Here is a 17,492-nt window from a genome sequence, read left to right as displayed (position 1 = left end):
GGTATTGTATTTGGTTTTGAGTTAATCTTGTTTTCATGGCTCTCATCTAAACCTTACTTGCATCTTAACTTTATTAAATGCTCTTTGGACTCCTATGAACTGCATAAAATCTTGGTTTGAATAAGTTCCAATGGAAATAAATTGAAGGGTACACAACGTTAGGTCTGAAACACAGATTTGGATTTCAAAGGAGCAAGTATCTTCAAAAGAGCAAGGACTCGAGAGCATCCAATTTGGTATAAAAATTAAAAAGCATGTGTAAACAAATTTCCAACCAGTGTGACTTGGTTGTACTCAGGAAAAGAAGGAGGATTATAGTTTAAAGATACCCTGGGTAAGGGTCCCAAAGCTAAAATAATACCATTTTGCTTTTCAGATGACTTTTTGTGAGTCTGTAATAAAAAGTGCTTGTTTTGTATTCATTAGCCAGAACTATGCATCTGTTTGACTGTTCAGAAAGTGTTACGTGTTACTAAAATACCCTTATTACTGAAGAGTATTATAAAATATTGCTGGATTGTGTCTGATACTAATTTACCCTATTGAAATGGTAGGGTAAATTATTATTTTGATAATAGTGCTTTTGATAAATGGTGCTTTTAATAATGACATAACATGTTTAACTTCCTATCAATATAGCAAGATACTTTTCTGATGGAATATATGGTCATATACTGACTGCTTCATAAATGAACTATACTGGGTTGTTCTAGCAAATGGGATTTTAAAAAAAATTTAGAGCCATTTTGTTTTCTTGGCTATCTTACCAGATCGTTCCTGTTAAGAAACTTATCTAGGATTTCCCTTGGAAAATCACTCAGCAGGGTGATGCTTTTGCAATAAAGTTTCAGTTTGAGTTTTAGCAGTGGTGTGCGTAAGCATGTACATTCTGCGTGCAAGACAGGAACAAAAGCTGAGCTATTTTTCCTGTCTGCTCGGGAACTGCCCACGGGAGAGGTAGGTGCTCGTGCTACAAAAAGCCTGGTGGGAGCGCGTTCAGGCCCTTTTGACAGGTGACGGAGAGGAGCCTCTGCTCAGAGCGGGGAGTGCAGGCTGCTGAGGAAAGCAAATGTGGCTGGGTCTGGGACAAGGCTAGGAAGGCAATGGTGCTGTAGATAACACAGCTTTGGAGAAACTATCGAGGAGGTAGATCAAATTGCACATTTAGGCTAGATAAAATTGTACGTCGAAGGTAAACTGGTGATGTTTTATGAAGGCCAAACCCCCAAATTGCTGTATTTCTGAGGTGAATAAACTCTCCAGAGTCAAATCACTTCTAAAAATAGCTTTTTAATTTATAACAAGGGACGTTTTATTTAATACGACATAACGCGGGGCGTGTATTTATAATAGCCATAGAGGGATTTCTCTGTGGTTCTCCACCCCCGCCACCTCAGGTGTGGCGGAAAGAGCGACGTCTCCGAGCCGCACCGCGCCGTGTCCCTCCGCCATAGCCCCGCTGCGCCTGCGCGGGGTACACGCGGGCCGGGCGGCGGCCGTCCTGGAGGCAGCGCGGGGCACGGGGCAGGTGGGTGCCGGGGGCCCTCAGGCGGCGCCGGTGGCTCCGCCGAGACCCAGCGGGACCCTGCGGGAGCCTCGCGTGTGGGGCGGCCGCGGAGGGCGGCGCGGAACCCGCCCCGTCCTTCCTCCCTGCCCCGCGCGCCGTCCGCCGCCATCTTGTACATAGCAACGGTTGCCGGGGCCGGCCGCCATCTTGTATATAGCAACAGTTGCCGGGGCCGGCCGCCATGTTGTGTATAGCAACAGTTGCTGGGGCCGGCCGCCATGCCGGGGGTCGGTCGCTGCCCCCTGGCCGAAGGCTCCGTTTGCAGGGCCGGAGGAGAGCGGGGTGGAGAGCCCCCGTTCAACCCGGTGTCCTTCACACCGCACTGCGCGAGAGCTGGGTGAGCGAGCCTGGGGATGAGGGCTGGCTTGTTCCCTGTTCCGGAGACTTGTGGAACTACTGCAGCTGTGTAAACGCTTGCGTTTTTGTGACTGCTGCCTGGGTTGGGTGTTATTATTATCTAGTTATTTCGCATATTCCTCTGTCTCTCCATGCATGTTTTTTTTTTCCTATACCAAAACTGTAGATTCTAGAGGCCAAATACTGTCTTTATGCAGTACCTAATTACGACCGCTTATTATTTAAATTATGCTGTATTATAAACATTTCATACTATTACAAATTAATATGTGTAATTATGCACAACATTAGAACAAATTTATTTTTATTAGATTCACATCTGCACGTGGTTATCATCACATGCTGCCTGGCTGGCTGCCCTCATAATACCTGTTAAAATAACAGCATTTTAAGCACAATGTAACGTGCTCTGTGGAGCAGAGCTTGGAATTGAAGTACAAAAAAAATGCAGTAAAGCAGTTCAAAGGTACAGAGAGGCAGGAAATGTCTGCTTTGAACACCTCACTTCATCTGTTACATACATACTGGAAAAGATCTATATTAGTACGGTAATATAATCAGAGACCCAGAAAATGCAGTTAGTGAGAAAAGGCAAACAATCAGATTAGTTTGAGCTACAGAGAAGACAAGGGCTATTACTCCATAAGATGCAGTGAATCATCTTCCTTCTGGAAAGAAAAAAAAAAGAGAAGTCCGTGCACCATCATCTTCTTTATCCTGACTGCCCTTGCTTAAAATAAGTAATACCATACCATGTCTAAAGAAAAGCAGGTAAAGGGGTAGGCGTAAATATGGTAACGTTTTTTTTAAGATTTTCTGATATGTTCTGCCATGCAGAACCAGTAAAGTTGTGCATATTCTTTTTCCAAAATGTATCTTACATATAACCATACATTTGTCAGTAGACCTCTGTCAACAACCGTTTGTGTGATCAGGTCTTCAAATTGGAGGTTTTTACTTTTGTGGCAATAGTTTTGCTTGCATAACAAAGTAATACTTGGCCTATTCCTTAAATTACTGTTGCTTTAAAAGATAACTAGATGTCCATAGATTTTTTCCTTCTTCTTTTACTATTTAGTTATGGGTGATGAATCAGTACCATCTTTGCTGGACCAAGGAACCACAAAAACTTATCAAATACCTATTGGTCATCTGGACTACAAGTTCATTGAAAAATGCACAGATGTTAAACACCTGGAAAAGATTCTCAGGGTATTAAGGTAAACATATTTTCTTAACTTCATTATTTTTATTCCCCGTCTGTAAAATTCAGAGGAACTTGGACCTAAATATCCTATTTGTCTTTGAACCTCTTTGTGCCTTTCTAATTTAAAAACTAGAAATTAAAATATGATGTTAAAGTAGTCATGTTAAAAATATCCAGATGATTAAACTAAAAATCTAAGTCCTGTTTTAACCCATTAAAGAGGTTTGAGTAACTCAATTCCATCTTTTTCTCAAATGCTGCCACTGGATTTTGGTTTTGTCATGAAGCTATCTTGCATATTGGTGTTAATTTCAGATGCCATACCTGTTTAACTTTTCATGAAAATGACAAGAACGTTTTTATGAGCACTGTGAACTGTGTATATATGTCCATTGGAAAGTGGTTGAAGGTTAACTCGCTGCAATTTTCTGATCAAAATGATACTAGGAGATGATAGAATTCAGTTGTAACAGGAAAACAGTCTTCTATCATCACTGTAGTATGCAGAAAAATATGGAGATTTTTCTTTCGTAACTTTAATATCTTTCATTTTAAAGGTCTGGTGAAGAGGGATGTTATCCCGACCTGACACTGTTTTGTGAAAAGCGTATTGAGCATTTAGACCCAGGGAGCAGAGCTCTCAGGAAAGATAAGCCTGCAGCCACAGCTTCTGATTTTACAGCTGAAGAATGGGAAACAATTAATGGTGAACTGATGGTACAGTATTACTCTAGTTTATAGTGGTCAGTAATGTAATCACTTTGATGTATCAATCTGGCGTGATTGTTCAACTTCATCTTGTGCTTAAGTAGAACATGATTATTTGATTAAATCAGGAAGTGGTAGAAGAATTCTGGTTTTTTTTTGTTTGTTTAATTTATTAACGCTACTGAATTTTTAATGCCCATTATAATTCTACAGAACTTCTTTATGTATTATTTTTCATTCAAAAAAGCACAAAATAATTGCAAACTACATTTATGAAATCCACTTTTCTCAATCTGTATATGTAAAAGCAGAAGAATATTCTATACTGTTTCTGTACTGTAGGAACTGAAGAGTACTTTATCCAGCTGAAAATATTGAAGAAGTCTAGGTGGGCATAAGCATTTTAGATTAGAGTATTTTATATGAAAAACAGATTCTCTTATAGTGAAGAATGACACTAGCACCCCTTACCTGTGATTAAAAAAAAAAAAAAGATGTGTATATGAAGCAACTATTTTTCTGGCCTAGAAGCAAACATGCTATGAATTGAATTGTGCAGGAAAAAGTAAAGCAGCAAAATTCATTTTATGAGAAATTAAGCATAGTTGTTTATTTTTTTAATAGATTCTATGAGAAGATAGGCAGATGCTTTTTGTTGCTTTCTGAATCTTTTGGATAACTTAGAGGCAATTTTGTTTACAACATGTTCTGATCATATTATGCTATTTCTGTTTGAAATCATTTATTTCTAGTCCTTTAAGGAAGATTCTGCCAGTGCTTAATAAGCTCTTCAGAAGAGACAGACAGGGAAGGAGGGGAGATGGATGTTGTTCTCTGTATTAGGGAAAGGTTTGATTGTGAAGAGATGCTTCTGAGAAACAGCTATGAACAGGTTGAGAGCTTGTGGGTGAAAGTTAAGGACCACACCAATAAAAGTCACCTTTTGGTCAGGGTCTACTACAGGCCACCTGATCAAGGGGAGCCTGTGGATGAGGCATTCTTACTTCAGGTACGATAAGCATCATGCTCGCACAATCTCATCCTGATGGGGGACTTCAACCACCCGGATGTCTGCGGGAAAAGCTACCCAGCAGGCTGTAAGCAATACGGGAGATTCCTGGAGTGCGTTGAGGATAACTTCCTGGTCCAGGTACTAGACAAACCAACCAGACAAGAGGCATTACTGGACCTGGTGCTGCTCACCAATGCAGACGAGTTCATTAAAGAGCTCAAGATTGGAGGCAGTCTGGGCTGCAGTGACCACGCCCTGGTTGAGTTTGTGATCTCGAGGAATATGGGTCTGTCAAAGAGCAAAGTCAAGACCCTGAACTTCCGAAGAGTGAACTTCAAGCTATTTAAAGACCTAGTAGATGAGATCCCCTGGAATACTGTCCTCAGGGACAAAGGAGCTAAACAGAGCTGGCAGCTCTTTAAGGATGATTTCCTTAGAGTACAAGAACTCTCCATCCCCATGTGTAAGAAAGTGGACAGGGAGGGCAGACAACAGGGATGGCTGAGCAAGGACCTGTTGGTCAAACTGAGGTACAAGAAAGGAATGCACAGGCAGTGAAAGCAGGGACATATGGCCTGGGAAAAATACAGGGATGCAGTCCAAATGTGCAGGGATGGGATCAGGAAAGACAAGGCACAAACGGAACTGAGCTTGGCGGGGATGCAAAGAGTAACAAGAAGGGATTCTATGGGTATGTTGGTCAAAGAAGAAAGGCCAATGAGAGTGTACCCCCTCTGATGGACGACACAGGTGAACTGGTAACAAAAGACGTGGAGTAGGCTTAGGTACTCAATAACTCTTTGCCTCAGTCTTCACTGATAGTCGGGCTTCCCATGGCCCTCGTTTCCCTGAACCCGTAGATGAGGGCTGGGGAAGTAAAGTCCTACCCACTGTAAGCAAAGAGCAGGTTAGAGACCACCTGATGAAACTAAACAAGAATAATTCTATGGGGCCTGATGCCATGCATCCCAAGGGCCCTGAGGGAACTGGCTGATGTAGCTGCCAAGCCTCTCTTTGTCATATTTGAAAAGTCCTGGTAGTCAGGTGAAGTCCCTGGTGACTGGAAAAGGGGAAACATCGCTCCCATTTTTAGAAAGGGTGGAAAGGAGGACCCAGGAAACTACAGACCGGTGAGGCTCACCTCTGTGCCTGCAGAGATCATGGAAAAGATCCTTATGGAAGCAATGTCAAGGCATGTGCAGGACAAGGAGGTGATCTGGGACAGCCAGCATGGCTTCACCAAGGGCAAATCGTGCCTGACCAATCTGGTGGACTTCTCTGATGGAGTGACTGCATCAGTTGACAGGGGAAGACCGACCAATGTCATCTACCTGGACTCCTGTAAGGCCTTTGACACAGTCCCGCATAACATCCTGATCTCCAGATTGGAGAGATGTGGACTTGCTGGGTGGACCATTCAGTGGATAAGGAATTGGCCTGAAGGCCGCACCCAGAGAGTGGTGGTCAATGGCTCTATGTCCAGGCGGAGGTCGGTGATGAGTGGTGTCCCTCAGGGGTCTGTCTTGGGACTGGTGCTGTTTTTTATCTTTATCAACGACAGAGACAGTGGGATCGAGTGCCCTCTCAGCAACTTTGCAGATGACACCAAGCTGAGTGGTGCAGTTGATACACCAGAAGGAAGGGATGCCATCCAAAGGGACCTGGACAAGCTTGAGAGTTGGGTTCACGTGAACCTAATGAGGTTCAACAAGTCTAAGTGCGCCTCTTGTTGGGGCAATTCCAGACATGAGAACAGACTGGGAGAAGAACTCAGTGGGAGCAGCCCTGCAAAGAAAGATTTGGGAGGTTCTGGTGGAAAAAAAGCTTGACATGAGCCAGCAGTGTGCACTTGCAGCCCAGAAGGCCAGCTGCATCCTGGGCTGCATCCACAGAGGAGTGACCAGCAGGTGGAGGGAGGAGATTGTCACCCTCAGCTCTGCCCTCGTGAGGTCCCACCTGGAGTGCTCCGTCCAGGTCTGGGGCCCCCAGCACAAGAAGGATGTGGGGCTGTTGGAGCGGGTTCAGAGGAGGGCCACGAAGATGATAGAGGCCTTTCATATGAAGAAAGACTTAGAGATCTAGGGCTGTTCAGCCTGAAGAAGAGAAGGCTCCAGGGTGATCTTATTGCTGCTTTTCAATAATTAAAGAGGGCTCATAAAAAGATGGAGAACAACTTTTTCTCATTCAGATAATGACAGGACAAGGATGAATGGTTTTAAACTAAAAGAGGGAAAATTTAGATTAGAGGTTATAAGGGAATTCTTCACTCAGAGAGCAGTGAGGCACTGGAGCAGGTTGCCCAGAGAAGCTGTGGATGCCCCATCCCTGGAAGTGTTCAAGACCAGCTTGGAAGAGGCCCTGAGCAACCTCATCTAGTGGGTGGCATCCCTGCCCATGGCAAGGGGGCTGGAACTAGATGATCTTTAAGGTCCCTTCAAACCTGAGCCACTCTATGATTCTGAATGATTAAAAGCACTTTTGCTTTTATTTTGCATATTTGTCTTTAAAATGGTTCCCCTTTCCTGACTTGAAAAAACAATAAAGGCAGGTGTGGATGTAACTCCTACTGTGTTCATCATTATCTTTGATCGAATTGGCAATGTGATTTACAAAAATAACCCTTTTAACCTAGAGTAAGGAACTTAAGCTTATGTTTAATAATTTTTTTTTTAAGCTTGATTTTAAACTTCACTTTTCATCTTCCTCGTAATTGCTTTTCTCCATTAAAAGCAATGCATCATAAGGATAATTGTTTGGATCATTGTAGACTACGTGTATCTGTTCTACTGCTTTAAGGTACAGATGTATTACTTATTTTCAGAGCTGGGTGACAGAAATGCGTGAAGATGATCATAAACCACAGTTTTTGGGAACAGACACGCTGCTTGAAGGACAAGATAACTTGCCACCTATTCGTTGTTCCAGCAGCTGTCTTCCTGCTAATCAGGTATCTCCAGTTTTCTAAGGCTTTATTTTTACAAGTGTATGTTAATTATGTCTTTCTAAAATCAGAAAATATCATCTGTAAGAACTTCTATTTGTTGAGCCTCTCTTAAATATTTTGTTAACCAGAAAACAAAAATCTTCAAGCTGTCTTGCAGGAGACCAATGCTTAAACAAAAGTGCTTCTTTAGTACTAGCATGCATCTTGTAGTAATGTTATAATTCTGATCAAGAAGTCATTTCTGAAGAAAATCTCCTTAAACACCCTTGTATGTGTTTGTTTCACGTTTCAGAGTGGTATTAAAGCAGATGAACTAGGTTCCTTTTGGAGGAAGCTATGCCAGGAGCTGTATTCTGCCATTCTACTGTATCTTACTATTATATATACAATATATAATCTTATAATATCTTACTAATACTATATACAGTGCTACTGGCGCGATTGACAGAAAAGTAGGCGTGGGAATGGGATTTTTTTTGAGTTGTCAGATGTTACTATGGATGGCTTCAGTCTGATTCCTAATGTTCTGTTTGTAATTCTGAGACACTGTCATAACAAATTCACTGAAGCATTTTTCTTTTTGGAAGTTAGAAATTTAAATTAGAACAGACCCTTATGGAGTATGTGGTATTTCTTAATTGTTAATGTAACACATGCAAATTACTGATTTGAGTTACTGTGTTTTAGTAAATGCCTGATTTGTGTTCCTATATTGTCAGAAACTATTTCTTACTGTCAGCCAGTATTTAAACACCAGACCAAGATAATGGAGAATGCAAAGTTATTGCCATATGTGCTGTACAAAGAGAAACTGGCTGCTTGGACAGGTGTATGCTTCGTTGGGTTAAATACTGGATGGTGTCCCCAGGGGCTGGTATTGGGACCCATCCTGTTTAATATCTTTATTGATGATTTGGACGAGGGAACTGAGTGCACCCTCAGTAAGTCTGCAGACTTACTGCAACGCTACAGGCTGGGGGAAGAGTAACTGGAAGGCTGCCCAGTGGAAAGGGACCTGGGCGTATTGGTCAAGTCAGTTGAATATGAGCCAGCAGTGTGCTCAGGTGGCCAAGAAAGCCAATAGCGTCCTGGCTTGTATCAGAAATAGTGTGGCCAGCAGGTCTAGGGAGGTGATTGTCCCTCTGTACTCGGCTCTGGTGAGGCCGCACCTCGAGTACTGCGTTCAGTTTTGGGCCCCTCACTACAGGAACGACATCGAGGTGCTGGAGCATGTCCAAAGAAGGACAAGAAAGCTGGTGAAGGGTCTAGAAAGCAAGTCTTATGAGGAGCTACTGAGGGAGCTGGGGTTGTTTAGTTTGGAGAAAAGGAGGCTCAGGGAGACCTTATCACACTCTACGATTCCCTTAAAGGAGGTTTTGTTGAGGTGGGCATCAGGCTCTTCTCCCAAGCAACAAGTGATAAGACAAGAGCGAATGACCTCAGGTTGCGCCAGGGGAGGTTTAGGTTAGATATTAGGAAAAATTTCTTCATTGAAAGGGTTGTGAGGCATTGGAACAGGCTGCCCAGGGAAAAGGTTGAGTCACCATCCCTGGAGGTCTTCAAAAAACTTGGAGACCTTAGTGACATGGTTTAATGGTGGACTTGGCAGTACTAGGTTAAAGGTTGGACCAGATGATCTTAGAGGTCTTTTTCAGCCTAAATGATTCAACGATTCTAAGTTTTTATTACTTTTATTCTCCTTGCAAGGTTTAGGTATTAGTGGTATTACCAAGGAAACCCAGATACAGCTTTGTGTGTTATTTTTGGTATATGATTTTCATTTCTTTTGTCAATGAAGACTACCTCTGAAATAATTGTAACCTTTCCTGGAAGAGAAAAGAGAGGCCTGAAGTTGTGTTTTAGAATTCAATCTTTTTATGTAGCAGTGCAGTTACACCACTACTAGATCAATACTGAATAAAAGGAGGCTTCTTCTATAGTGCACACTAAGATACCCGTATAACGAAATCTCAGAAAAGAAGATTAATATTTTTAATCAGTTGTTATTTGTTTTCTTTCTACTTGATAAAGCTATGGGCAAGGTAGTAATTTTTTAAACATATTTTGTTAATCAATTAGGTCTGTAACTATCTTTACACTATCATCACATAATTTTATAATGTGATATCAAGTATAAAGTTGGTGTGATAAATTAATCCTCTCTGCTAGAAAGAAATCCACAAACCCTTCCATTTGATTGGAGACTACGTATGTTTATCTGATGTGGTGCATAAAATCCCCAGGAACTTCAGTGAAGCCAATTCTGGAAATCCTTATTGACCCTAAAACCATGGATTACACCAGTGGGTACAAGTTTGGTAAATGGAAGCATCTTGTGCCTATAGAGCTTTTTGAGCTGATACTAAATATAATTACAGTTATATAAGTACATAATTATATATATAGTTATATATATAAGTACAGTTTTAATTCGCTATATAGCTTATATCTCTATATAGTGTTTTCTTTTTACTGGTGTGAAGTCATAGGAAAGATTTCCCACAGCTGAATAGATAAATACTTCATGTAAAACTTCCCTTTCATACACACTAGGGAATTTTCTTAATACCCTGGTTTTCGTTTCACACTGCCTAGAATTTCGAGGTTACAACTATACTGTAGAATAAAAGAGGACTGGAGAGACAGCTAGAATGTTTCTGTTTCTAACTGTCCGTATTACTTAATCAATTTTGCTGCCTCCCTTTTTCCAGGACAGAACTAAAGCATGTCCTGGAAGCATGGGTTTAGAAATACTCAATTCCAAAATATTGTACGGATGAGATTTCAGTAGACGTAGGTTCCTTTGCCAAACACAATGGGCTACAGTCCAGGGCATGCAACATATATTCCAAGTTGTATTTCATGAAACTCTACTGTGATGCTATCTATATAGCCCTCATGTTATTTTGGATACTCCAAATCGAAAAAGAATACTGGTTAGTTGACACAGAAAAATAATGAGTTAGTATGGGATCCAGAGGAGAACCAAGGCCAAATTGTTTGTCATCTGAACTAAATCCAGTCTGTACTTCGTTTTTTTGATCCGGACATAACTCACTGGGCTTCAAAACCCTTTGGGATCCATGCGATTTGAATTTTGGCAAGAAACATGACAAGGGCAGAGGTGTTTTTGTTGTTGTTGTTGTTCTCTGCCTGTAATACCAAGTACCAATGAAAAGTTAATACAGCATGCAGATGTAGCTTTTTCATGAAAGGCTCTTGGATGAGATGCTCTGAAATATTACTGATTGAGAAATTCCTTACTCCATTGGAGCCACAATTTGGTTACAATGGTCCCAAGAATATGAGACCTAGAATATTAAGGATTTTTGAAATTTCGAGTCAATGCTTCTGCTTTATTCCATGAAAGGATATGTTCAAGTTTGTGTAATTACTTTATAAATGTTCTGAGAGTTTCATCTTTTTTTTGTGCTCATTTAAATTAAGGGCTTCTGGTTTGAAAAGAGATTTGGTATTTTAAAAATTACAAAGTTTGTAATATACCCCAGGATACATACGTAATGATGTAATATTCCAGGAAGCCATATTTAGGAGTTAACTCCTCCAAACATGCATTAATCACTAAATGTATGTCATTTTGTCTAGCTTCTTGAATGACTGAGAACATTAAGTGTAATTCTGAAGTCGAATACTACAAAAGCTTATGTAACCTAACATAGCTATAGGTGTTTATAGGAAGGGTCACATTTGCATTATGTAAATTGAGGTGTTTATATTCAACTTCAGAAGTGTTTCCTTGTAACAGTGTCACCACTGGTAAAGCTAGTTTAAGAGGTTTCTGTTGGTTTCTTTGGTTCAGTTTACCACATGCTCACTTGCACTGGTACAGATATTTAGGGGTTGCACTGTAGTATGTATTAAATTGTTTGTTTGAACCCAGATAATTGTAAGTCTGCAATCCTACAAGAAATTACACTGGTCTAACTTGGTGAGAGATGGATTGCAAGGTAAGAGGAGGGCTGAACAGCCAGCGAAGAGTAGACGGGAATATTTTGAACTGGCTGTACGACTATGGAATACCTGTTTGGAACCACACCTTGCTGTTGAATATTGTTGAAGTCAACAAACAGGGAGGGACATTATCAGAAACATAAGTCTGATGACAGAGGTGGAAGAGATGCCAAAGGTGGTGGCTATGGAAATATATTCCATTAGGACAGGAGCTGGGTTGCGATACAAGTCAGTCGAGTCAGTTATTGGGACTGATTGCTACAGGATAAATTGTCCTAAGGATAAATTTTAGTTAAGGCAAATATCAACGATGGACGTTGTCTGAAACCTAGAATGAGAGTAAATCATCTTGGGATTTAGCTTGATTGGAGTGTGTCAAATAAGTACAAACACTATCTATGAGTCAAACCAGATTTTTATTTTAAGTTTGTTCAGAGGGCTCCAGGGGCTGTCAGAATCTGTGCATTGCATTCTCTTGGGAATGACAAGGCTAAAATGAGGTTACTGATTCAATCTCAGTGATAAACATCGCATTACAAGGCTGGGGTTTTCCAAGAGTAAGAAGAGTTCATTGCTGTATTGGAAGGATGGTTTAGAAGATGGCAACACAAGATACTAATTAGGAAGAGCAGTCTCTTCTACCTGAAAGTTTTATCCAGCACCTCTGTGACACATAACAGGGCAGTGGAGAGGAAGTGTGAGACTCAGATTACAATGATCCATCAAATACATAAAGATGTTCTTTAAAGCAAGATGAATGAAATTTTCAAGACTATGCTGAAATTAGTCATGAACAGTGTTAATTAGCATGGATATGTATTGCAGAAATTAAAAAAAAAAAAGCTGAATTTCCTATTTTGAAAATTGTCGTATAGGTTTACAGGCTGGTTGTTTCTCTTTCAGAATGAAAAATTACAAAACAAACAAAGATACAAGAAAAACATACCACGGGATTACAGTGAATGGGACAAGTATGTTAAGCCCTTTATATTTATTTTTTTAATTAACTTATTTATTTATTTTATAATGGAACACAGTTGGGGGAAGGGGGATTGTTGTTTAAATATTTTCCAGAATCATAATTTTAACTTTTCAGGGAATTGTAACGATTCAGTAAAACTTATGTTTTTCATAATAAATGTTCTGTTAAATAGCAAATGATGCATTGTGGTGCTGCTAACTGAAAACAGGTTGTCTTGTATTTTTTGTTCAAGTGTTGTGAAGTATAACAAGTCAACAGAAAATATAAATAAAATATGTTTTTGTTTCAGTTTTCTTTTTTTCTTTCAGCATCTTAGATACAAGTCTATGGAGGTACATTAAGAAAAGGGAATTAAAAATAGCTTAATTTATCATTTTTTTGAAAGAATGTAATAGTGGCATATTACCCTCCCCAGTTGGATGACAGATTGATGCCTCCGTATTATTGACTGTGGAAGGCGCAAAGCACATACTTCTGTTTTTTGCACTAGTGGCTTCCCTCTAACTCCTTAAAAGATGTTGTAGAATCAGAGTGAGAATACTATTGTGAAAAGCAAAGGCTATCTTCCATAGTCATAACAGAAAAGTTTAGTGTAGGAATTGGTTATTACTGTATATTTTTGTAGGATTATAGCTGCAATATTTATTCAATATAAATTCCTATACACTGTTTTCAAAAGCTGTTTCATTGTAATCTTGGAAGTGTCTGAGAATATTTTCAAATTTCTCTCAAATTACACTATTAATCACTTCAAAGACATTTCTTCAGTGTTTTTAACAAAGGTTAATACCGGTGTTTGATAGAAGCGGAATCAAACCTGAAGATACAGTTTCATAAACTTCACCTGTCTTTTGCTGGAGATGGTGAGAAGGGGGGTTGGTAGACTTTTTTGTTTGTTTTTTGGTTTTGAGCAGAAGGGATGGGAAAAGGAGTGGTAATATATATGCAGGAGAAATGGAAAAAATAACATGAGGAAAGGAGATAACACTAAACTTTTTATTTTTCCTAACTAGTCAAGGATAATTGAACACTGCCTTTATGCCTGCTTACCTCTGGTTTAAAATGGAAATATAAAGTATGGCTTTCTATTAGTAGAGGACTTTTACTGTGCAACATTATTGTATTTGTCACTTCTATTAATTTAAGGTTTGATGTGGAAAAGGAGTGTTCTAAAATTGATGAAGGAGGTGAAGAAAATAACTCAAAATCAAGATTCTTTAATAGGCCAAGTCTACCTCTAATTGAAAAGAAAATAGACACAACTGGTAATGCCTTAGAAATATTTTTTTCTTTAACTGTAATGCTGTGTTATAGAGTGTGAATCTAAATTGAAGAAGTAAAATAGAGGTAAAATTGTCTATATTTTTTGGCACCTAGAGATTATAAAAGTTCTTAGGAGGTCAACTGCAAGTGAAGCCATATTTAAAAAAAAATAAATCAGTTAATAAATCAGTTAAAATATTTGTTGCATTTAGGTTGAGAGAGCCAGTTAAAAATATAAAGCACACTTCTGCTATTATAATTCAATGGTAGGGTAACCTCTTTCATCTTGTGTTCTGAATTGTATGCATATAAAAAGAATTTAGTTTTTTATTATAGAAAACGTAATAAAAATTGTCTTTTCATAATACTGATTGTTTTAAAAGTAATTTAAAGAATATGGCATTCAAAGTATTTTAGCTGACAATGTTGTGATTGCATCTGTGCAAGTCATTAATTGTTGTGATGTATAAATTTTTTTCTAGGCATGACAAAGAAAGAGAAGGTCTTTATTGCTACTCGTGAAAAAGAAAAGGGCAACGAAGCTTTTGCCAGTGGAGATTACATGGAAGCAGTGACATATTACACTCGGTGAGTATATACTATTGTATTATTCTAATTATTGTTACTTGTGAACATTATTTTTAGAGCAGTAGGACAATTAGATTATTTTCAACATTGCAAAAAGGTCTTACAGAAGAATACTTAAAGCGCTGTTGCATCCTGATACTGATTTTTTTATTTATCAGGAAGAAGTGGATGAATAGTGATAGGACAATTTGCAGGTGTCACAGAGTTACTCAGATTTTTCAAAACCATTGAGATTCAAGGGCAGGTTGACAAAAATAAAATGATAAAGAGTGGGTGGAGAAAATAAATTAATTAGAAATTTCTTCGAAGTAATCATATTGGTAGTATTATCTCAGGTGTTTTTAATTAAAATTGATTTAATAACGTCTGTTTAGGAGAACTAAAAATCATTGTGTGCAGCTTAATCATGGGCCCCTCAATATAAGAAAGACATCAAGGCCCTGGAGCTTGTCCAGAGAACGGTAATGAAGCTGGTGCAGGGTCTGGAACATAAGTGTTAGGAGGAGCAGCTGTGGGAACTAGGATTGTTTGGTCTGGAGAAGAGGAGGTTCAGGGGAGACCTTATTGCTCTCCACAACTGTCTGAAAGGAGGTTGTGATGAGGTGAGGGTTGGCCTCTTCTCCCAGGCACCAAGCGATAGGACAAGAGGGAATGGCCTCGGGTTGCTCCAGGGGAGGTTCAGGTTGGATATTAGGAAAAATTTCTTCACTGAGAGTGATTAGGCATTGGAACGGGTTGCCCAGGGAAATGGTGTAGTTGTCATCCCTGGAGGTCGTTAAGGAAAGAGTACATGTGGTGCTTAGGGACATGGTTTAGTAGGCATTATTGGTGGTAGGTGGATGGTTGGACTAGATGATCTTAGAGGTCTTTTCCAACCTTAATGATTCTATGATTCTACATTCAGGCTTTCTAACGATGAGCGCATCATGGTCATCTTTTTCAGGAGTATATCAGTACTACCCACTGCAGCTGCATACAATAACAAAGCTCAAGCAGAAATAAAACTTCAGGACTGGGACAGTGCTTTGCAGGATTGTGAGAAGGTGTTAGATATGGAACCTAACAACGTAAAAGGTAAAGTTTAACATAAATGTGCCTTTATGTATTAGTTTATTTCTAGCAAATAAAATGGTTTTTATCTATTCATGTTCTTGTTTTCACTGAGCTTTAGATCAGTTCCAAGTATGAAGAAGGAGGAAATTAGCTCCCCAAAATAATTTTAACAGTATTTGGGGGGTCAGGGATGTTTTTTTACAGTCCATCCTGTTGATCTGTAATGGCTATACTTAAGCAGAAGCATGGAGCAACTCATTTTTTATATGATGGCAATAAGTGCCATCACTGTATTTGTATTTGTGCAATATGTTGTTTACATAATGACAACACTGAAGTATTAATCACCTTACAAGCAACCTGTAAACAATGAAAGTTGCTGATTTAATCCTTTCTGAAGACAAAGGCTTGAATGCAGCCTGAATACAGTATTTGCATTTGAGGAGCAGACAAATTGGAAAAATATGAGAAGGTGTTTTACAAGTCATGATTGCTATCTCAGCAAGTGAAATTACATCATTAAAAACAATCAAGAGAACAGTAATTAGTAATATAGAGTCATCATGAAGTAAACTCAGAATCTTAAAAATTGTTTACACTTACAGTTCATACACTTATACTTCATATGTCTAGAAAAATAGCCTAGTTATCCACTTTATGCTTTTAAAGTATATACAATACTCTGTCCCTTTGTAGCTCTGATGCGCCGTGCCACTGTTAACAATCAGCTGAAGAATTACGAGACTGCTATAGAGGATCTGAACAAAGTATTGTGCATTGAACCAGAAAACGCTGTAGCTAAGGTAAAGATACATGACCCACAGATGACTAGAAAAAGGTTGTAAGCAGTTGTAGGATAAAGTGCATACCATTTATATCGTTTGATTTGAATATGAGTTCTGAGGACATGATCGATCTACTGTGCCAGTGATCAGTTTCCAAACACCACTTAGCAGCCTGTGACGGAAATTAGGTACCTGAATGTGATCAAATATTCTATTTGCTACTTAATTGTTAGAACATATAAGCACGGAAGTGTTCTGTATTAAAGTAATTTAGGTGCCTAAAATCTAGCTGCTGAACATGCTTACAGTATTAGTTCATTGGCTGATCAAAGTTACTTGGAAATTTGTGCCAAAATATCCACTGGGGTAGGAATATTTGAAGTTTGACACATAATTCACAAGAAAAAAATCAAAGGAGATGCTAGACTTCTATTGTGCTGATCAAGTTAACCTGAAAGGGGAAGACCTGGGTTCTGGTCTCACTTCAGTGTGATGTTATAAATACTCATCTCTCATCTCCATGCTAGAATGAAAATTAATGGATTGAGAGCAGCCCTGAGGAGCAGGACCTGGGGTGTTGGTTGATGAGAAGCTCAGTGTGAGCCGGCAACATGCACTTGCAGCCCAGAAAGCCTGCCGTATTCTGGGCTGCACCAAAAGAAGAATGACCAGCAGGAGGTGATTCTCCCTCTCTACTCTGCTCCCTTGAGACCCCACCTAGAGTACTGCGTTCAGCTCTGGGTTCCCCAGCACAAGAAGAACATGGGTATAGTGGAACATGTCCATAGGAGGGCCACAGAGGGCTTGAGCACTTCTCCTATGAAGACAGGCTGAGAAAATTGGGGTAGTACAGCCCGGAGAAGAAAATGCACTGGGGAGACTTCATTGCAGCCTTCCAGTACCTAAAGGGCTTACTGGAAAGCTGGGGAAGGGACTCCTTGTCAGGGGGTGTAGTGGGAGGGCAAGGGGTATTGGTTTTAAACTAAAAAAAGGTAGACTTAGATCAGATATTCAGAAGAAATTATTTACTCTGAGGGTGGCACAGGTTGCCCAG

At 39.7% G+C, this 17,492-nt stretch overlaps 1 protein-coding gene across 3 annotated transcripts in view; it reads left to right on the top strand.

The window, feature by feature from the left end:
• Window positions 1-64: 64 nt before the first annotated feature.
• SPAG1 (sperm associated antigen 1) overlaps window positions 65-17,492 on the top strand; it is a 44,565-nt gene continuing 27,137 nt past the window's right edge. Inside the window, exons 1-9 of one of the 3 annotated variants that reach the window (XM_083822593.1) lie at window positions 65-1,904; window positions 3,003-3,144; window positions 3,689-3,848; window positions 7,673-7,798; window positions 12,671-12,738; window positions 13,896-14,014; window positions 14,495-14,600; window positions 15,544-15,674; window positions 16,350-16,456. In XM_083822593.1, the coding sequence (XP_083678719.1) occupies window positions 3,005-3,144; window positions 3,689-3,848; window positions 7,673-7,798; window positions 12,671-12,738; window positions 13,896-14,014; window positions 14,495-14,600; window positions 15,544-15,674; window positions 16,350-16,456 (957 nt within the window). In that variant the 5' untranslated portion in view covers window positions 65-1,904; window positions 3,003-3,004. Of the gene's footprint in view, window positions 1,905-1,989; window positions 2,007-3,002; window positions 3,145-3,688; window positions 3,849-7,672; window positions 7,799-12,670; window positions 12,739-13,895; window positions 14,015-14,494; window positions 14,601-15,543; window positions 15,675-16,349; window positions 16,457-17,492 lie in introns of those variants that run through there. The other 2 variants (XM_083822594.1, XM_083822595.1) reach the window with 2 other exon arrangements.

Source organism: Anser anser (assembly GCF_964211835.1).
Source record: "Anser anser genome assembly, chromosome: 2".
Taxonomy (NCBI): Eukaryota; Metazoa; Chordata; class Aves; order Anseriformes; family Anatidae; genus Anser; species Anser anser.
This window is presented reverse-complemented; position numbering and strand designations above follow the sequence as displayed.